Below are 20,872 nucleotides of genomic sequence, written 5' to 3'. Positions count from 1 at the left end.
GAAGCGCTCTTACTGGAAAACGCTTTAGAAGAAAGATACCATGTAAAACCAATAAATCTTTTTGAATCTTCGGATTTTTGAAATTACAAATACTTTTTGCGTATAGGCGTTGATACTTATTATTACATTCTCGAAGTGGTAACGCCTAGAGCTGAAAAAGAAATATATTAAAGGGGAACGCCACTGTGAAAATTCAAAAAAATCGATTTATTTTTGCATACATTGTTAGTATAACTACTCAAGAAAAGGTGATAAAAATTTTAAAGCGAAATTCGCTTTATTCCCGATTCTATGTGCACCTTAGTGAGTGCCCGTCGGTTCGGCCCCGTAGCGCTTACGATACGATACTTTATGTCAAACGCGTTTTTCTCGAAACGACTTTTTTTGACACGGTGGCAACGATTTCGCGAAGACTAGTGAACCGATTTTAATTTTCTTTTCTCAAAATTTTTGTTATCGCATTGGCTATCGTTGTATGTGGCCGATTTTCAAAATTTTAAAATAACTAATAGGTCTATGGATAAGTTCGTGCGGTTTTACAACAGATGGCGTAACTTGATTATTATTCCATCGATCCACATTTCCAAACATTCATTGGAGAGCTACTGTCGTAAGGCACAAACGTCAGTATAAGTTTTTTATTTGAAGCGTAAACAACAATATTTTTACCACACTTGAAAATGTCGAATTTCGTGCCAAATAATGTGTTTTTGCGGGGAATTCTTCTTCATTATTTTAATATGAAGAAAAAAGCAGCCGAAAGTCATCGTATCTTGGTGGAAGTTTATGGTGAGCATGCTCTAGCTGAGCGAACGTGCCAGAAGTGGTTTGCACGCTTTAAAAGTGGTGATTTTGGCTTGGAAGACGAAGAACGCGAGGGTGCGCCGCCAAAGTTCATGGATACCGAATTGGAGGAATTGCTCGATCAAGATCCGGCTCAAACGCAAGAAGAGGTTGCAAAAACTTTGGGAGTTGATCAATCAACCATTTCCAAACGTTTAAAAGCCATGGGAATGATCCGAAAGGTAGGCCATTGGGTGCCGTATGAATTGAAGCCAAGAGACGTTGAACGCCGTTTTATGGCATGCGAACAACTGCTTCAACCGCACAAAAGAAAGGGTTTTTTACATCGAATTGTGACTGGCGATGAAAAGTGGGTCCATTACGACAATCCAAAACGTGCTTCAACATCGACGTCGGCGCAGAATATTCATGGCCTGAAGGTTATGCTGTGTATCTGGTGGGACCAGCTGGGTGTTGTGTATTATGAGCTACTGAAACCGAATGAAACGATTACGGGGGATGTCTACCGACGACAATTGATGCGTTTGAGCCGAGCACTGCGAGAAAAACGGCCGCAATACGCCGATAGACACGACAAAGTTATTTTGCAACATGACAATGCTCGGCCACATGTTGCACAAGTGGTCAAAACATACTTAGAAACGCTCAAATGGGATGTCCTACCCCACCCGCCGTATAGTCCAGACCTTGCGCCATCCGATTACTATCTCTTCCGATCGATGCAACATGGCCTGGCTGACCAGCACTTCCGTAATTACGATGAAGTCAAAAAATGGATCGATTCGTGGATTGCGGCAAAACCGACCGAATTTTTCACAAAGGGAATCCGTGAATTGCCAGAAAGATGGGAAAAAGTAGTAGTAAGCGATGAACAATACTTTGAATATTAAATTTGTAACCATTTTACGTCAATAAAGTTTCAAATTTCGAAAAAAACGGCACGAACTTATTCATAGTCCTATTATTTTTTGGGCCAGTTGAAAAGGCAAAAAAATGGTGAAAAACACACATCGAAAAACTCAAATCACCACCATTTTGTCGAAAACAAAAAAAAAAAAAAAACGGCTACGTACAACGATAGCCACTATTGTGTAGATTACTAAAATTTGTGGGTTTTGATTTTAGATGATTATTCATTGCTGTATCGCTGTCACCAGATGACGTCATTTTTTTTTTAACTCGTTACGTTTATGCATGTGTACATCACCATAGTCTAATACATATATAATAAATTGCCTTTTGTCCGATTCTCGAATAATCATTCCAACTTCCAAAAAAAATTCCCAAAAATAGACTACTTTCCGCCTTAATAAGAGACGCGATTACGAGGCGAAAGATTATCCACTACTTTAAGATTCCTTACCTCAGGACAAAGCTACAAGGAATTGAAATCCTTGACAAATAGTTCATAGTAATAGAAACATGTTGAGCAAATATTATTATTTTTTTATTTATCCTAATGCTAACTTGTTTTTTAGGCGCTAAACTAACTGCACTATTAATTTCTGGCTGAAGCTAATTTTTTTCCGCTGATATGCACATCAACACAAAATGAGATAGTTGTTTTTATTTTCAATGCACTATTCCACAGACGATGAACCTGTGCGCGGAAATCAACATGAGGGCCAACATGCTCAGAGACGGTGCTCGTCGTCTGTAGCCTACTTTACGGAAGCCGAACGGACTAAATCAACATATTCTTGAAACAAAAACTTGTATTGACCAATACGCCATTGACATAGTATTGGTATCAGAAACTTTTTTTTTTTTTTTTGATAAAAGCTACCTTAATATTCCCGGCTACAAAATGGTAAGTACCAATTATCTTGACAACAGAGCACACGGCTGTATACCTCCGTAGCTCAAACTTTCAACAAAGTATGCCAATCTGGATTGCTTCGTAAATTAAAAACATGGTTACTGAATGACTTTTACCTGTGCTACAGGAACGTCAATGTTAAATACAATGGGGCAGGCTCAGAAATCCATCCTATGAACGTGTGTATTCCCCAAGACAGGGCTTAAGAATCATCGTTATATTTCTTATATACGGCTGATCTGCCAGTACCATACAAAAAACAGCATGATTGCAACATTTACGTATGACACAGTCCTAATTGTATATCATAAAGCTTCAAAACTCGCAAACCAAAATTTACAAAACGAGTTAAATGTGACATTGAACTGGTTGAAAAAATGGAACATCTAAATTAACGCAGATAAAACAATATAACCAACCACAGAACCATTTAGAGTTGGCAACTCCGACGTGCATATTGATACGAAAGCGAAATATCTGGACATTACGATCGACTCAAAATTAGCATAAAAAACCATATGAAGTTAAAAATTAGGGCTTCATGTAGACGGCTTTTTAATGGAGCCAGTCTCCCTCGGGACGGGACTGGACGAAGTAGGATTAGGAATCTACAAATCCGAAATTAGGAAAGCGGAGCGGGGTGCAATATTTGAAGACAATTCGTGGCATGTTTACGGATGGCTCGAAGTTGGACGCAAGAGTTGGTGGAGGAGTATTCTGCGAGAAATTTCCCCACAAACTCAAATTAAGCTTTCAGGACCACTGAAAGCACTGAATTTGTTTGCTTACATCTGTAGTTACTGCAAGAGACGTAAATATTTACTCCAACAGCCAACCGGCATTTAGGGAATCGTTGTTTGTGCGTTCGAAATTAGTCTACTCCTGGAAAGATGGGCCTCGCGTGAATTCAGCGAACGCTGCCTTAGTGCACAAGCGTGCCAAGTCGCGAGGCCCTTCTGGTCATAGGTAGATCGAGGAGGCTTGGGGGAACTTCTAAGGCCAAAGCATCTGGTAGGTATCCTTACAGGATATTGTCCGTTAGGTGTCCATACGGTCAGACTTGGGATTACTCGAAGTCCTTTCTGCCGCACTGCTGCTCTTGTCAGGCATGGATTTAGACATCTCGGAACCCCTCTTTTGTAAAACCTGCGGATAAGGCGGATTTAAATATTACCTCTTGATGGAATTCAACTTAAATCGGTTATACGAACGTAATTAGCCACTGATGGTCGTCAACCTGTAATCCAAAGCCTCCCTTCCTTTTTCCACCCGTTTGGTTCTTTTCCTTCAGCACTGGCACCGCATTTCCGCTAATATGTTGTTTCGCTACTTGTTATAAAGAAAATAACAGTATAGGTAAATCACATTGTCGAGTTATAACGGCGACCAATGATGGTTCTGCTCGCATAAACAATGAGGAAACCACGCTAGAAAAACCAGAGTGCTGCCGCTCCATATAAACAATCAGCAAATGCATGAATTTTCCTAAAAGTTAGTTCCTTACATGATATTCGATTGATATTAAAAGAAATGAAGTTGAATGATTCTCAATTTTTTTTCTGAAGCATTTCAACTACTCAAACACGCATGTTTATATTTCGTACAACAAAATTTCTCAATTGCACCCGCTTAGAAAGCACTGTGCGACGCAGCCAAGAAGGTTCTGCGCCGGGCCCATAGAAATATAGCAGGCAATTCACTAAAAGTGCCTGAATCCGGTACTTTAAATGAAATACGAGGTGTGTTCAAAAAGTATCGCAAATTTTGAATTTTCGCAGGTTACGTATATTCGAATTTCGATTTTTTTGTGGCGATTTGTTGGTAATCATGTCTCTGACTCATGCCGACGAGGTCTGCCATCTTGAATGTTCAGTTAATTGTTGATAACTGCTTTGCTTTCACGTGAATCGGCTCGTCTTCGATTTTTACCTATTCAAAAAGATGGATTAAAGAACCCGTATTAAATTTTGTGCAAAAAACGAAATTAAGTGCACGGATGCATTTCGAAAGAGGACTGTGTTATACGGAGAAGATACTTTTACCAAAGCAACGTTTATCAGTGGTACAAAATGTTATCAGAGCTCCGCGAAGATGTGAACGACGAAAATCGTGCCGGACACCCGAGCACTTCAACAACAGACGAAAAAATTGATGAAGTGAAGAAAATGGTATTGGCCAATTGTCGAATCACCGTTAGAGAAGTTGCTGAGGACAACCATTCGATTTTTTTCAATGACTGCTCAATTTCGACCAAAGGCAGCATCGCATAAACATTGCTAATGAGATGTTGGACTCAGTCCGCAACGACCCAAATTTGCTCCAGAAGGTCATAACTGAAGACGAATCGTGGGTTTATGGTGACAACGTGGAAACCAAGGCTCAATCATCTCAATGGAAGCTTCCGCACGAACCAAGACCGAAAAGAGCGGGACAAGTTCGGTCGAATGAAAAAGTTTTGCATACCGTTTTTTTTCAATTGCAGGGGCAGGGGCGTTGTGCATCATGAGTTCTTGCCACAGGATAAAACGGTCAATAAGGATTATAACGTGCAAGTTAGGCGTAATGTGCGCGAAGCAATCCGCCTGAAATACCCGGATTTGTGGGAGAACAAAAATTGGCTCTTGCATCACGATAACGCCCCTACTCACGCTGCGTGTGCGAGACTTTTTGGCTAAAAACAACACACTAATGATGCCACAGCCACCGTATTCCCTAGATCTGGCCCCCTGTGACTTTTTCTTGTTCCCGAAACTGAAGAGGCCCATGAAAAGACGACGCTACGTTACGATTGACGAGATAAAGAAGGCATCGAAAGAGGAGCTGAATAATAAAACGTTGGCACAAGTGCATAATATAATATCTCATGGGTATTACTTTGAAGGGGACAAAATAGATATTAATGAATAAATAAAAAAATTTTGAAATAACACAAAATTCGCGATACTCTATGAATACACTACAGCAAAAAACTGCAATCTGGTTACAAAGTAAATTTCTGGATTCACGGCTATATTACTTATTTCGTAATTTTTTTTAATTGGATAATCCCACCCGTGAAGATATATCTTAATTAAGTATTTATCTTCTATAAAAGAAAAAAAGGAATGGATTTGAAATTTTTAATAGTACGAAATGTCGAAGACGTAAATTTGTTTAAAGCTAATGGCAGCTTTCGTTTACGTTATTATTGTATGCTTCTGCACGCACTTGGCACACAGCAGCTAAAACAACCACCATTCGCTACGACCAGAGAATGTGAATGCAATGAGAAGGTGCAAATGTTACTGTAAGCTTTTTTTAGTACAATGGAGATATGAAAGATTTGTAATAAGGTCATTTAGCACACCGAGTTTATAGACACCTCACTGACTTTTGCCCACACAAAAATTAGACACACCACACATCTTTCACCTCAACACACAACACATTTCTCACCTCGACATTGAACCAATTAAATTTGTACTATTTTCGTATTTTTGAAATAATAAGCGAATACGTAAAATTTATTACATAATTTTTTTTTTCAATTACATTAAAAAAAAAACGATTTTAAAAAATAAAATTTATAAAAAAAAGTTTGCACCGGGAATTGAACTCGAGTCTAACATGTGGCGAGGAAAAATAGGCGGTGCGTTTATTTCTTCGCTTATTTTTTGATCATTTTGTTACTTTTGAAATGATAAGCGGATACATAAAATTTATTACAAATTTTTTTACGATTACATTAAAAAAATAAAAATTAAAAACGAAAAAAAAAAAATTTGCACCGAGAATTGATGGCGAGTCACGTGGGGAGGATAAATACATTAAACTAATTAAATTTTTACTATTTTCGTATTTTTTTGAAATAATAAGCGAATACGTAAAATTTATTACATAATTTTTTTTTCAATTACATTAAAAAAAAAAAAACGATTTTAAAAAATAAAATTTATAAAAAAAAGTTTGCACCGGGAATTGAACTCGAGTCTAACATGTGGCGAGGAAAAATAGGCGGTGCGTTTATTTCTTCGCTTATTTTTTGATCATTTTGTTACTTTTGAAATGATAAGCGGATACATAAAATTTATTAAAAATTTTTTACGATTACATTAAAAAAAACACATTAAAAAAAAAAAAAAAAAATTGGCGCCGAGAATTGATGCCGAGTCACATGGGGAGGATAAATACGCAGTGCGTTTATTTCTGCGCCTGCGTTGTGAACCAAGGTTTTGTGCATGCGCGCGACGCGAATTAATTTTAATAAAGTTCTGAAAGTAATTCAAGAAGTTTTTCATTACATATATTCATAAATGAACGTATACTCTATATGTACATAAATGATGGTATATGACAATATACATACATAATATGTATGTACATGTCAATAGGAGGTATTTGCATTAAGAAAAAAAAAACGGTTTAAGATAAATCAACACTTATTTTATATTGTACATATGTCAATTTATAGTTTATGTATTCGACAGCATTTACATACATATGTAGGTATGTACATTTGTATATGAAAAACAATAATGCACAAGCGCAAGAACATCATCTTCCTTTCATACATATGTATGTACATATGCATGTATGCCCAATAACCTCACTGACTTCCCCACACAAAAATTAGAAACACCACAATTCCACCATAAAATGAAAACACCACATAAAAAATTAATACACCATATTTCTCTTTCACCAACTTTACTCCACTTGTTTTTGTATATATTTGCATTTTTGTATGTGTATGCATTTATGTGCACATATGTCATAGAGATTAACTGTTAGTCGAATAAACAAATGCGCCAAAAAGAAGAAGTTCGAAAGAAAAGTTGGCGTGTATCAGAACGCAAAATTTTTAAAGTGAGTCGGTGGTGCTAAGCAATTTTCGATAGTTTTGTGTGAAAAATTTAAAATAATTAACTTTTAAACAAAATGCCTAAAGTTCGGAAGTGCGTAGTTCGCGGGTGCAGTGAAAAAAACAAACAAATGTTTCTTTTGCCTCGGGATAAGGGTGTAGCACAGAAGTGGTTGGAAAATTTACGTTTGGAGCCAACTGCTCGTTGCACGCCTTATACCACATTCGTATGCAGGAATCATTTTGAGGACTACGCTGTTGGGAAAAAACTTTTAAAACGAAATGCAGTTCCAACCATAAATCTCGGTAAGTTCAGCATTTATGCGTTTATGTGCACATTCGAATATGTGCGAATATATATTGCCCCATACATTTTTGTATTTACGTATATATATGCATATAAATATGTGTAACGTACACATACATACGTAGGTCTAATAACACAAGTGTGTAGTAATGACAAAAGAATTTTAATACCAAGTGTGTCAACCCGTTTTTGAAAATATTTTTTTAATCAGAATCAAGACAAAATGAAAAATACACAGTGTAAACAGTGGACCAGCCATTACCAACATGCTTATGAGATAATTTGTATGGGAAGTGATTTGATATGCATTAGTTGTTTGCTTTCAGTAATTAAAATTTTGGAATTACACTAATGAACATTTTCAATCAATCCATTGAAACGAAATATGAAATAAGCATACATATGTATGTATATAAAAATTTTGCTATGGCTACTTGGTTCACTATATACATTGCAAAAAAAAAGTTTCTCTGTCAAGTGTGCATACTGAAAACGAAAGTGCATGCTGTATGGCAATATGTATTCCTTAAGCAAATGTTTGTTTCTTATTTTCTATAGCAAAATATTTTATTAATAAAAAAAAATATTTGGATTTGATTGTTAGGATTTGATGATGTTCCTAATGCCATGGAAAAAAAAATAAATCGGGGTTGCTGCATCGAAGATTGCCAACCCGATGGCAATTCAATATTATTCTCATTTCCTAAAACGGAAGTTGCCTTCAACACGTGGGCTTTAGCGTGCAATTTAAAGATGCCATTTCCCGTCCACAAGAAGCTTTTTATTTGTGAACGTCACTTTGAAAAAAAGTACATTTCAAAAAAAAGACTTTTGGATGGGGCTTTTCCAAAATTAAAATTAAATGTAAACAGTTTTAGTAGTTCTAGTAATAGTGGCTCTTCGGAGTTGATCCTTCAGCCTGTTCAGCGGACTTATATCAGGCCTAATCTGGACGAGGACTTGACATTAGAAGAGTTTGAAAGATTTTCAATTTTGGAAGAAAATAGGCAGCGTTTTGACATACGAGGTAGCGATGATTTGGTCTACGACCAAGAACATTTCGCTCAGGTGGCACGTTCTTTTCAAAGTAATGCCAACAAACAGGACAAAGAAATTATGCAGCTGAAACAGGAAGTGGAAATTTTAAAAAAGCAATATTGAAATTTAGAAAAAAGGGCAATTGTAGCTTCGAAAAATGCAAGCGAAGATGCAATAAATTTTGCTAGGATGATAGTTAGCAAAATTAACACATATACAGAAGAGGAGAAAAACTTGGCCCAAAATTTGAATTATATGTCGACCAAAGCGTATAGTTTTATGCGTGATGACCTCAAATTTGCACTGCCCCATAAAAAATCGTTGATGCGCTGGCGGCCAATTAGGTATGTTAGACCAGGAATTGATGCGAAGGTTTTAGAAAACTTAAAAAAAATAGTAAACGAAATGTCTGAAAGGCAGAAAATCTGCGAAATAATTTTCGACGAAATTTCCGTCAAAAGTGATCTTGTTTACAACAAAAGTAGGGATGTTATAGATGGCTTCGTAGACAGCGGTGGTAATGACAGGAAGATGTTTATTGCAGACAAATGTTGTTTTTTCATGGTAAAAGCCATTGCAGGAGATTGGAAGTATGTTTTGTCATATTATCTCGCAAAAGGAGGCGTACCTCAAGCACAATTAAAAAATATTTTATTTAGTAATATAGAAGCCGTAGAAAAAATAGGTTTAAATGTTAAAGCGATCATTTGTGATCAAGGCCCGATTAATGTTCAATTGTTTAAAGTGATGCATATCACAGAGACTAATCCGTACATTTTTTTCAATGGGAAAAAGATTTTTTGTATGTTCGACTATTGTCATTTAATAAAATCTGTGAGGAATAATTTATTAAAACATGATTTGAAGACTAAGGATGGTATTGCTAGCTTCAAAGTTATTCGGAAACTTTTTTCCATTGATAAGGATAATACCAATTTTAAAATATGCCCGAAACTCTCTTCGGCTCATATATATCCCAATAGTTTTGAAAAAATGACTGTTTCCCGGGCTACTCAGGTACTCAGCAATTCAGTGGCTGCTGGTATAGACATGCTTTTTAAGCAAGGGTTATTAGGATCAGATACGTATATATTGAATTGCGCTAAACCAACCCAGCTTTTTGTAAAACGAATGAATGATTTATTCGATGAGTTAGACTGTAAGGGCATGAAGAGTAATAACCCTTTCAAGTGTCCAATATGGCGAGGGTCTGAGGGAAAGTTGAACAGGCTTAGGGAACATATCGCATTTTTAGCATCAGTTCAACTTCCAAATAATATACATTCATTTTGTTTTCGTGCTTTTACAATCACAATTAACTCAATGATAGAACTTAGCAAAGAACTGTTTCAAAAACACAAAGATTTAAAATTTATATTACTTGGAAAGTTGAACCAAGATGCACTGGAAAATTTTTTTTTATAAAATTCGGGCAAATCAAGGCATAAACACACACCCCACAGCATACGAAGTCCAATTCATAGTTGCTCGCTTGATGTCTATGAAGATCCTACGTCATCAATTTGAAAATAAAGGATCTAACTGTGAAAATGACGATGACATCAACTTGGATTGGAATCTTACTGAAGAAGAACCAACCACTGAAAACTTGGAGCCTTTGGAGCAACTTGCCGTGGATGAAATATACATTCCAGATGAGCAATTTGCTGAAATAGAAGGTAAAGCTGCAGAAATCCATGTACAAAGGTACTACACAGGGTATTCAATTTACCAAAAATTGTTGTGTAAGTCCAGCTGCGAGAAATGTTGTAAAGCGATGGTAAAAACGCCAGGGGATTTGAAAAAATATTCCGAGGCATTGATTCAGTCAAAGAATTATAAAGGCTGTACCGATCTGAGGCTAATAAACCCAGATGATAAAGTATTTGACGTTTGCCGATTGCAAATGGCCTGGTACAAAGAAATTTTCAAGACATTTGCTTATGTGAACGGAGTTCGGAATTTACTGACGAAAACAATAGCCAAAAAGACAGAGGAGGTTTTCCCGGAATGGTTTTCAGAAGCTGGAGAATGTCTGGAGCACCGAAAAGAATTAATGAAGTCATTAATTACTGTTTTGCTGTTTAAGAACGCAAAATGGTTAGCCCAGGAGGTTTATGAAAAAAATCAGGCCCGTGTGAAAGGAAATAAGCTTAAAAAGTTAACCAATTAAATTCAGTTTTGTCGAATTTAAATTTGGTTTACATTTAATTAATTTTTATTTAATGAATTTAAAATGGCTTGTTAAATTGCATGTTAGGGTACATTTAAAAGGTAACAAGGTTTAGGAAGTTTCTTTTTCGTGTAAGTAGACAGTGAAAAAATGTTATTTATGTACACCTATGCTAATAATCGTTATTATGAATTTTTTTTTTTCAGATTTTCTCTTTCTATTTACAGATTTTTGCTTTCTCTTTTATTTTCAGTTCCAAAAAAAAAAAAAAAAAAAATTAATTATTGACAGTTTATATTTAGATATGTTATGCATGGACTTACTTTAATTGGTTTAGTATAAAAAAAAAAAAAAAAAACAAAAAACAAAAAATAAATATATTAAAAATAAATTACTTTAATTTGTTTAGTATAAAAAAAAAACAAAAAACAAAAAATAAATATATTAAAAATAAATTACTTTAATTCGTTTAGTATAAAAAAAAATAAAAAAAATAAAATAAAAAAAAATTAATATATTGATAGTTTATATTTAGATATGTTATGCATGGACTTACTTCAATTCGTTTAGTATAAAAAAAAAAAAAAAAATTATTTATTGATAGTTTAAATTTAAATATGTTATGCATGGACTTACTTCACTTCGTTTTGTATAAAAAAAAATAATAATAATATATTGATAGTTTATATTTATGCATGTTATTAATTTGTACACATGAGCCTAGTTCTTGAAAACCGTGGATATATGATTTGATCAAAGTTAAGTCATGTTTTACAGAACAGGTGAATACTTAATGATTAATCCAAACAGATTGATCGTGCGAGAATTTGCCTTTAGATGGAAGGTAAATTCGCAAATCGTGTACACATTTTTTAAATTTTTCTTTTTACCGAATTTTTGTTTCTAATTTTTCTCATTTAATTTCATTGCAGAATTTTCTCTTGTTTCATTCTATTTCAGGATTTTTCATATTGCTTTATACATATTTTATTTTAAATAAATTAAAAATGTACGCCAACAAACAATTTTTTATTTGTAAATTTTTTCATTTTGCCGACGGCATTTCACATTTTGTATGTGCATGTGAACTATTTCTATGGTAAGTACGCGGAAAAGTGTATTTATTACACACAGGGCGAACGGTCGTATGGTCGCGACTTCATATATATGTATGCACCAATATATGTATATACATTTGTATATAAAAAACAATAATGCACAAGTGCAAGAACATCATCTTCCTTTCATATGTACATGCATGTATGCCGAAATAACCTTGACCTACATACATATGTATTTGCACATATCACTCACTTCATACAAAAACGAAATACATTCGTAGACGCAGTCGCGCAGCGGCCATGATTCTTTTAGTCGCGACGGCGCTGAACAATTTAGAACAAATCAAAAAGTTCATTCATAAGTTAGAGCTCATATTTCAATTTCATTCATAAAACGAGCCGCCCATATGCCAATTTTCGCGACCATCCGAAAATAGTCAATATTGGAATATTTCGCGTCGAATTGAAATTATTTGCCAATATTTTGTAAGTCTTGAATTTTTGTGATGTCGAGTGGCCGCGGCTCCGTATATATGTATGCACGCTTCTATGTATGTAAATATGTGTTCCAACTGCTCGACAGCCGCAGCTGCTGTGAGTCAAGTGTTCGCAAAAGCTACAGTAATAGGCACAAAAAAACGACAAGTAGTATATGAAAAAGTTCTGGCCAGGACATTTTGATACTAGGGAAAATTTCTAAACCAATATTTTTAGTTCTCGCTTGGTATATAAATATAAAGTTAACATATTCCTTTACGTATGTGGTTCTCCGATTGATAAAAAGTGCACAAAAGCATATGCATATTAGCAGCAAAGAAATAAACTTACTGTAAAATAAGAGTGCGGTTTTTTTGTAGGCTACTGTGCAGACATTCAGCCTTCCCATGAAGCACAAAGTGCCAAACATTTAATATTGAAGAAATCACTGAAGCTTCTGCGAGTTGTGTTGATGTGCAGTATTGTTCATAACAAAAGAGACCGATGTCTCAAAATTTGTAACCAAAATTTTTCAATCAATATGTACTTTTTATTTCAAAGCTGTAACACTTAACACTCGACATTAATATAAGTATTCATATACCAAATAATAAATTACACTTCATAAAAAAGGTCTAAAAAGGTATCTAAGTATATTATGGGGCAGTTTTGTTTTCGCTTCATAATTCATAATTTTGGGCACAATGCTGTGCCTTTGAATGCGCGCGGATTCCTTTTTAGCGAATCTTGTGTGAACAACCGCATATGTATTGTAGATATACCGTATTTTCCTGAAGGGTAAGGAGTAGGCGGCCACAGCGAATGGTTGTTGTTCTTTACATGCCCTGTGTCAAGTGTGCGCAGAAGCTTGTGTTCTGGGTTTGTTAGAATGGTGGTAGTTTGTACATATATTTAAACACATATGTGAGTATGCGCGTTAGGCTTCCTGGATGGATATTAGAATATTTTCTCATCAATATGTGTATGTAAGTAGTTCAGATTTGACTGAAGAGATTCAATATAGGAATGCATATTCATATGATTGCCTTTATGGATGTTTTACATATAAATTAATTCAAAAGAAGTATGAAAAATGTTATATAGAAAATAAATTTCTAAATAACAGGTATTAGAAAAACCTGAATACACTATTTTAAATCAATTCTAATTAAATCAAATATAAAAAATGAAATAAAAATATCGAACAAAAAACTGTGTACAGGATTTGAACCTGAGTCAAACATGAGACGATGTACCGAATACGCAACACGTCTTTCACGATTGCGCTAATCTACAATTATTAATGATCTTTTCTAAATCACTCATTTATTCGATTCGCAGTTTTATATGTACATATTCTGCGTTAGTTGAAAGTTTGTATGCGTAATTATATGAATATGCATCTGTGTATGCGCGTTTGGCTTTCTGGACGGATATTAGAATGATATTTTCTCATCAATATAATTTGGATTTGATGAAATAGATTATAGACATATGTACATATTTTCTGTTTTGATTGATTTATATAAAAATCAGGTCATATCCAGTATGAACTATTTTATACCGAAAAGAAATTTCCATTTATAAAATACAAAAAACAGTATTTTAAAGAAATTTTAATTAAAATAAACTCAAAAATTTTACCAAACTTTCCTGGTTTGAATTGTAAAAAAAAAAATGTGCAAGAAAAAAAATATGACTTCAGGATTTGAACCTGAATTATATACGTGCCAAAAAACAAAACGAATAATTCCGCCGACTTTAGCTTCTGCACCACAAACTAACTACCGCGCGGCCTTCTTAATCGCAATTTTATTCGCTTCGATTTCCTTAGTAGTGTGCCAAAAAATCTTATGAACGTCCTCAATAGTATGGTAAACGCAGAAAATATCTGAATTCTTGGCCTAGCGTGGTAAGTAAATATAGAAACCCTCCACTCGCGTCACTCGCGTGGTAAATATCTGCAATTCCGACCTCTTCAGGAAAGTTGAATTTGAAATGACCTTATTATGAATCTATAAATTAAAACTCGAAAAAAGCTCATTTAACATTTGTTCCTTCTCATTGCATTAACATTCTCTGCTACGACTGTCTCGATTCTGTCGCACATTTTGGAGACATATTACCAGAGAATGTTAATGCAATGAGAAGGAGCAAATGTTAAAAGAGCTTTTTTCGAGTTCTAATTTATAGATTCATAATAAGGTCATTTCAAATTCAACTTTCCTGAAGAGGTCGGAATTGCAGATATTTACCACGCGAGTGACGCGAGTGGAGGGTTTCTATATTTACTTACCACGCTAGGCCAAGAATTCAGATATTTTCTGCGTTTACCATACTACTGAGGACGTTCATAAGATTTTTCGGCACACTACTAAGGAAATCGAAGCGAATAAATTTGCGATTAAGAAGGCCGCGCGGTAGTTAGTTTGTGGTGCAGAAGCTAAAGTCGGCGGAGTTATTCGTTTTGTGTTTTTGCACGTATTTAATTCAGGTTCAAGTCCTGAAGTCATATTTTTTTTTTACACATTTTTTTTTACAATTCAAACCAGGAAAGTTTGGTAAAATTTTTGAGTTTATTTTAATTAAAATTTCTTTAAAATACTGTTTTTTTTTGTATTTTATAAATGGAAATTTCTTTTCGGTATAAAATAGTTCATACTGGATATGACCTGACTTTTATATAAATCAATCAAAACAGAAAATATGTACATATATCTGTAATCTATTTCATCAAATCCAAATTATATTGATGAGAAAATATCATTCTAATATCCGTCCAGAAAGCCAAACGCGCATACACACATGCATATTCATATAATTACGCATACAAACTTTCAACTAACGCAGAATATGTGCATATAAAACTGCGAATCGAATAAATGAGTGATTTAGAAAAGATCATTAATAATTGTAGATTAGCGCAATCGTGAAAGACGTGTCATATATGCAGTACATCGTCTCATATTTGACTCAGGTTCAAATCCTGTGCACGGTTTTTTGTTCGATATTTTTATTTCATTTTTTATATTTGGTTTAATTGAAATTGATTTAAAATAGTGTATTCAGGTTTTTCTAAAACCTGTTTTTTATAAATTTATTTTCTATATAACATTATTAATACTTCATTTGAATTAATTTATATGTAAAACAGCCATAAAGGCAATCATATGAATATGCATTCCTATATTTAATTTCTTCAGTCAAATCTGAACTACTTACATACACATATTGATGAGAAAATATTCTAATATCCATCCAGGAAGCCTAACGCGCATACTCACATATGTGTTTAAATATATGTACAAACTACCACCATTCTAACAAACCCAGAACACAAGCTTCTGCGCACACTTGACACAGGGCATGTAAAGAACAACAACCATTCGCTGTGGCCGCCTACTCCTTACCCTTCAGGAAAATACGGTATATCTACAATACATATGCGGTTGTTCACACACGATTCGCTAAAAAGGAATCCGCGCGCATTCAAAGGCACAGCATTGTGCCCAAAATTATGAATTATGAAGCGAAAACAAAACTGCCCCATAATATACTTAGATACCTTTTTAGACCTTTTTTATGAAGTGTAATTTATTATTTGGTATATGAATACTTATATTAATGTCGAGTGTTAAGTGTTACAGCTTTGAAATAAAAAGTACATATTGATTGAAAAATTTTGGTTACAAATTTTGAGACATCGGTCTCTTTTGTTATGAACAATACTGCACATCAACACAACTCGCAGAAGCTTCAGTGATTTCTTCAATATTAAATGTTTGGCACTTTGTGCTTCATGGGAAGGCTGAATGTCTGCACAGTAGCCTACAAAAAAACCGCACTCTTATTTTACAGTAAGTTTATTTCTTTGCTGCTAATATGCATATGCTTTTGTGCACTTTTTATCAATCGGAGAACCACATACGTAAAGGAATATGTTAACTTTATATTTATATACCAAGCGAGAACTAAAAATATTGGTTTAGAAATTTTCCCTAGTATCAAAATGTCCTGGCCAGAACTTTTTCATATACTACTTGTCGTTTTTTTGTGCCTATTACTGTAGCTTTTGCGAACACTTGACTCACAGCAGCTGCGGCTGTCGAGCAGTTGGAACACATATTTACATACATAGAAGCGTGCATACATATATACGGAGCCGCGGCCACTCGACATCACAAAAATTCAAGACTTACAAAATATTGGCAAATAATTTCAATTCGACGCGAAATATTCCAATATTGACTATTTTCGGATGGTCGCGAAAATTGGCATATGGGCGGCTCGTTTTATGAATGAAATTGAAATATGAGCTCTAACTTATGAATGAACTTTTTGTTTTGTTCTAAATTGTTCAGCGCCGTCGCTGATAGAATCATGGCCGCTGCGACTGCGTCTACGAATGTATTTTGTTTTTGTAGTCGCTAGGCTTAGATTTTAGCTTTGGGCGACATGCGCATGTGAGGTATGTGTTTTTGTTGTGTTCTAGAACATTTTAGAATGTGCGGTGGCAAAGCGGCCATGGCGTTGCGCTTGCTGTTGCTTTTGCGTCTATCAAAGTACATATCGTGTAGGTATATATGTATGTATATATGCTAGGACATAATACATACATAGAGCAGAATTGTTTTTGCACTTGTGAGGAAGAAACTTGCTAGTGCGTATGTGTATTTGTCTTGTAAGAATATGATGTGCTGTGACTTGTGTACATACATAAGTCACGGTTATTTGGGCATACATGCATATGTACATATGTATGAAAGGAAGATGATGTTCTTGCGCTTGTGCATTATTGTTTTTCATATACAAATGTACATACCTACATATGTATGTAAATGCTGTCGAATACATAAACTATAAATTGACATACAATATAAAATAAGTGTTGATTTATCTTAAACCGTTTTTTTTTTTCTTAATGCAAATACCTCCTATTGACATGTACATACATATTATGTATGTATATTGTCATATACCATCATTTATGTACATATAAAGTATACGTTCATTTATGAATGTATGTAATGAAAAACTTCATGAATTACTTTCAGAACTTTATTAAAATTAATTCGCGTCGCGCGCATGCACAAAACCTTGGTTCACAACGCAGGCGCAGAAATAAACGCACTGCGTATTTATCCTCGCTATGTGACTCGGCATCAATTCTCGGCGCCAATTTTTTTTTTTTTTTTTTAAATGTGTTTTTTTTAATGTAATCGTAAAAAAATTTTAAATAAATTTTATGTATCCGCTTATCATTTCAAAAGTAACAAAATGGTCAAAAAATAAGCAGTCGAAGAAATAAACGCACCGCCTATTTTTCCTCGCCACATGTTAGACTCGAGTTCAATTCCCGGTTCCATCTTTTTTTTATAAATTTTATTTTTTAAAATCGTTTTTTTTTTTTAATGTAATTGAAAAAAAAAATTATGTAATAAATTTTACGTATTCGCTTATTATTTCAAAAATACGAAAATAGTACAAATTTAATTGGTTTAATGTCGAGGTGAGAAATGTGTTGTGTGTTGAGGTGAAAGATGTGTGGTGTTTCTAATTTTTGTGTGGGCAAAAGTCAGTGAGGTGTCTATAAACTCGGTGTGCTAAATGACCTTATTACAAATCTTTCAGATCTCAATTGTACTAAAAAAAGCTTACAGTAACATTTGCACCTTCTCATTGCATTAACATTCTCTGGTACAAGATAGGGATTGCTAAGACGAACAAATGCAGGAAATGCAGAGAGGATGTTGAGGAAACTTTAAAACACCTTCTGTGCGTCTGTCCGGCATTATTAAAAAGCGTTTAAAATGCCTGGGAGCCCTTTTGTTTGAGGGTCTGGAGGACGTCTCAAAAGGGGATCTCCTAGCTCTACTTAGATTCGCCAAAAGCGCTGACATCCTACATGATGTCTACTTTCAATATTCATAGAGGTCGGTCTCCATCTGGTATCGCTAGGGACCAAAAGGTCTATGCGTGGCTTATTGCCAACCAGGTTAACCTAACCTAATCTAACCTAAAGATGCAATTGAACTTAGTTGTCTCATATAAGAATGCAAATACATTTCTTTATTTTTTATTTATATATATTATAATATAAAAATAAGTCGGGTTCTCTTTCCTGACGCTATAACTCCAAAACGCACTAACCGATTTCCACAGTTTTGCATTCGTTGGAAAGGTCTCCGGCGCCGGCAGGTTTATAGCATGTACTCTGCTCAGTTAATTTCATCTGACATTTATTATGCCCACGTTCTTTCAAATGCTAATTGAGGTTAAAGTTATTCATTCCCTAACAGTTCAATTGGAAACCATCAAATCAATCACGCGTATTGTGCAAATTTTTATTCAACTTCAACAGCAGACATTTGTCCTTAAGGTGGTAAGTTGAACTGTGTAAATTATGTTGATCGTGAATTTGAGGTTAAGTTCACCAGTCTGTCCATAGTCCAAAATGCCGGGAGGACGACGTGCGAACATCGCCCACCGCCCAAGACATGCAAGCCAGTAACAGGTGTATTCACAGAACTTTAGCGAAGAAAGACAAAATATAATAAGAGAAAATGCCCGATTGAGACAACGCGTGAGCACACGGAGATCATTGGCATCATACAATCGCTTGGCATTCCAATATGATCCCACTGCGAACTACAGTGATGATGACAAATTAGATAATATACCAATGACGACTGTAGGCCGATATTGCAATGCGTTAAAGTTCAAAAGAGAAACAGCTGGATTTTGCTGCGCAAGTGCAAAAGTCAAATTGGATCCATTACTTACACCACCGCAGCCACTGAAACCATTGGTCGATGGAACTCATCCCGATTCCAACAATTTTCTTCAACGCATTCTTGAATACAATAACTGCTTTCGCATGACTTCCTTTCGAGCTAATAACATTCGAGAAGGCGGCTTCATGCCGACTTGCAAGGTAAAAGATACAACACTCACAATCAATCAATCACACCAACGCAATCAATTGCAACGCATAACAACTACACATACACCACACACTACACCATCACGCGATCAGAAGCCACACCGGATTCTTCAAAAATAAATAAATTAATTATTCTATCTTAATTGTGTGCCATCACAGGTACAAGGACAAATATATTATTTGCATGGTTCAATGATGCCAACACCAGATGAACCGCAGCAATTTCTGCAAATATATTTCATTTCGTCGATGGTGGATCAGCTGAATGTGCCGTACAATATACAGGGAACACAACAGTTAAAGAGACGAATTATTGAACAATGCTTGCAACTGCATTGTTTCACCCTAATAAAGCTGTGGTTAATGTGTTCAAAACAGCATTGGAACGAATGCCAAAAACGATTTAGAAAATCATTGTTTTTCACATAAGCAGCTATACGTTGCGTGTTCACGAGTTGGGAAACCGTCTGCTTTGCTTGTGTTAACGTCAGACCAAAGAACAAAAAATGTGGTTCACCAAATAGCACTTCAATGAAACGGAAGTGGTGAAACAAAAGTTTGCGTCTATTCACTAAAGGCGGTCGATTTTTTTTAAGTGCCTCATTCAGGTTTGATAGCTGATGGGAATAATAATCCGCAGTTATTGTCTGGTTTGGTTCCAGAAGTTCATAATAAACAATACCGGCCATATCCCACCAAATAGACAGGAGAATCTTCTTGGGGTGAAGGCTATCTCTAGGGGTCGGTTCTGGTGTTCCATCTTTGTCTAACCATTGGCGTTTGCGAACAGGATTATTGTAAAGGACCTATTTTTCATCACCGACAACGATATGGTTCAAAAACCTTTCATTTTCAAGCCGTTGCAGCAACTGAGAACACACACTCACTCTCTGCTGAAGGTTGGCGACGGAAAGTCTATGCGGAACCCATTTCCCAGCTTTGAAACCTTTCCCAACTGAACCAGGTACCTGTGAACTGTTCCATGCGATGAATTTAACCTCTGAGCTATCATATCGACTGTCAAATTTGGCTCAGCTTCCACAAGTTCAAGCAAGGCGTCGGAGTTAAAGACTTCAGGACAACCAACGCGCGGGGCATCCTCCACGTCGCAGTTACTACTTCGGAATTTTGAGACCCACTTTTGCGCAGTCCTTACACTCACGGTATCCTTTACCACTTTTATAAAAAAAATACAAAATATGCCTCTTATACGCGTTCGAAGATTTCATTTTATTTTTTGACAACACGTGCTTCTATCCGCGATTAAAATCACTTGTTGAATGCACAATATATCAATAACAATAATCGCCCTTATCGCGAGTTATATTTTCACCCGAAAAATTTCATCTTTTTTGTTCGCCTTATCGGCATGGTATTTTTCATGTTCGAAAAATATTTCGCCTTATTGGC

The 20,872-nt window shown here is 35.3% G+C and overlaps 2 protein-coding genes across 2 annotated transcripts; both read left to right on the top strand.

Annotated features, from left to right (window-relative positions):
- The first annotated feature begins 7,382 nt into the window (after positions 1–7,382).
- Positions 7,383–8,931, top strand: LOC129250148 (uncharacterized). The gene is made up of 3 exons (XM_054889791.1): positions 7,383–7,769; positions 8,375–8,579; positions 8,643–8,931. The coding sequence occupies exons 1-3, from the start codon at positions 7,541–7,543 to the stop codon at positions 8,929–8,931; spliced, it is 723 nt and encodes a 240-aa protein (XP_054745766.1). The 5' UTR covers positions 7,383–7,540.
- A 71-nt stretch (positions 8,932–9,002) lies between these two features.
- Positions 9,003–10,256, top strand: LOC129249962 (uncharacterized). Its single transcript, XM_054889622.1, has one exon. The coding sequence runs from the start codon at positions 9,064–9,066 to the stop codon at positions 10,231–10,233; it is 1,170 nt and encodes a 389-aa protein (XP_054745597.1). The 5' UTR covers positions 9,003–9,063; the 3' UTR covers positions 10,234–10,256.
- The last annotated feature ends 10,616 nt before the right edge of the window (positions 10,257–20,872 follow it).

Source organism: Anastrepha obliqua, chromosome 6 (genome assembly GCF_027943255.1).
Source record: "Anastrepha obliqua isolate idAnaObli1 chromosome 6, idAnaObli1_1.0, whole genome shotgun sequence".
NCBI classification, from domain to species: Eukaryota; Metazoa; Arthropoda; class Insecta; order Diptera; family Tephritidae; genus Anastrepha; species Anastrepha obliqua.
Note: the sequence above shows the minus strand (reverse complement) of the source record. Positions and strands in the feature narration are given on the sequence as shown.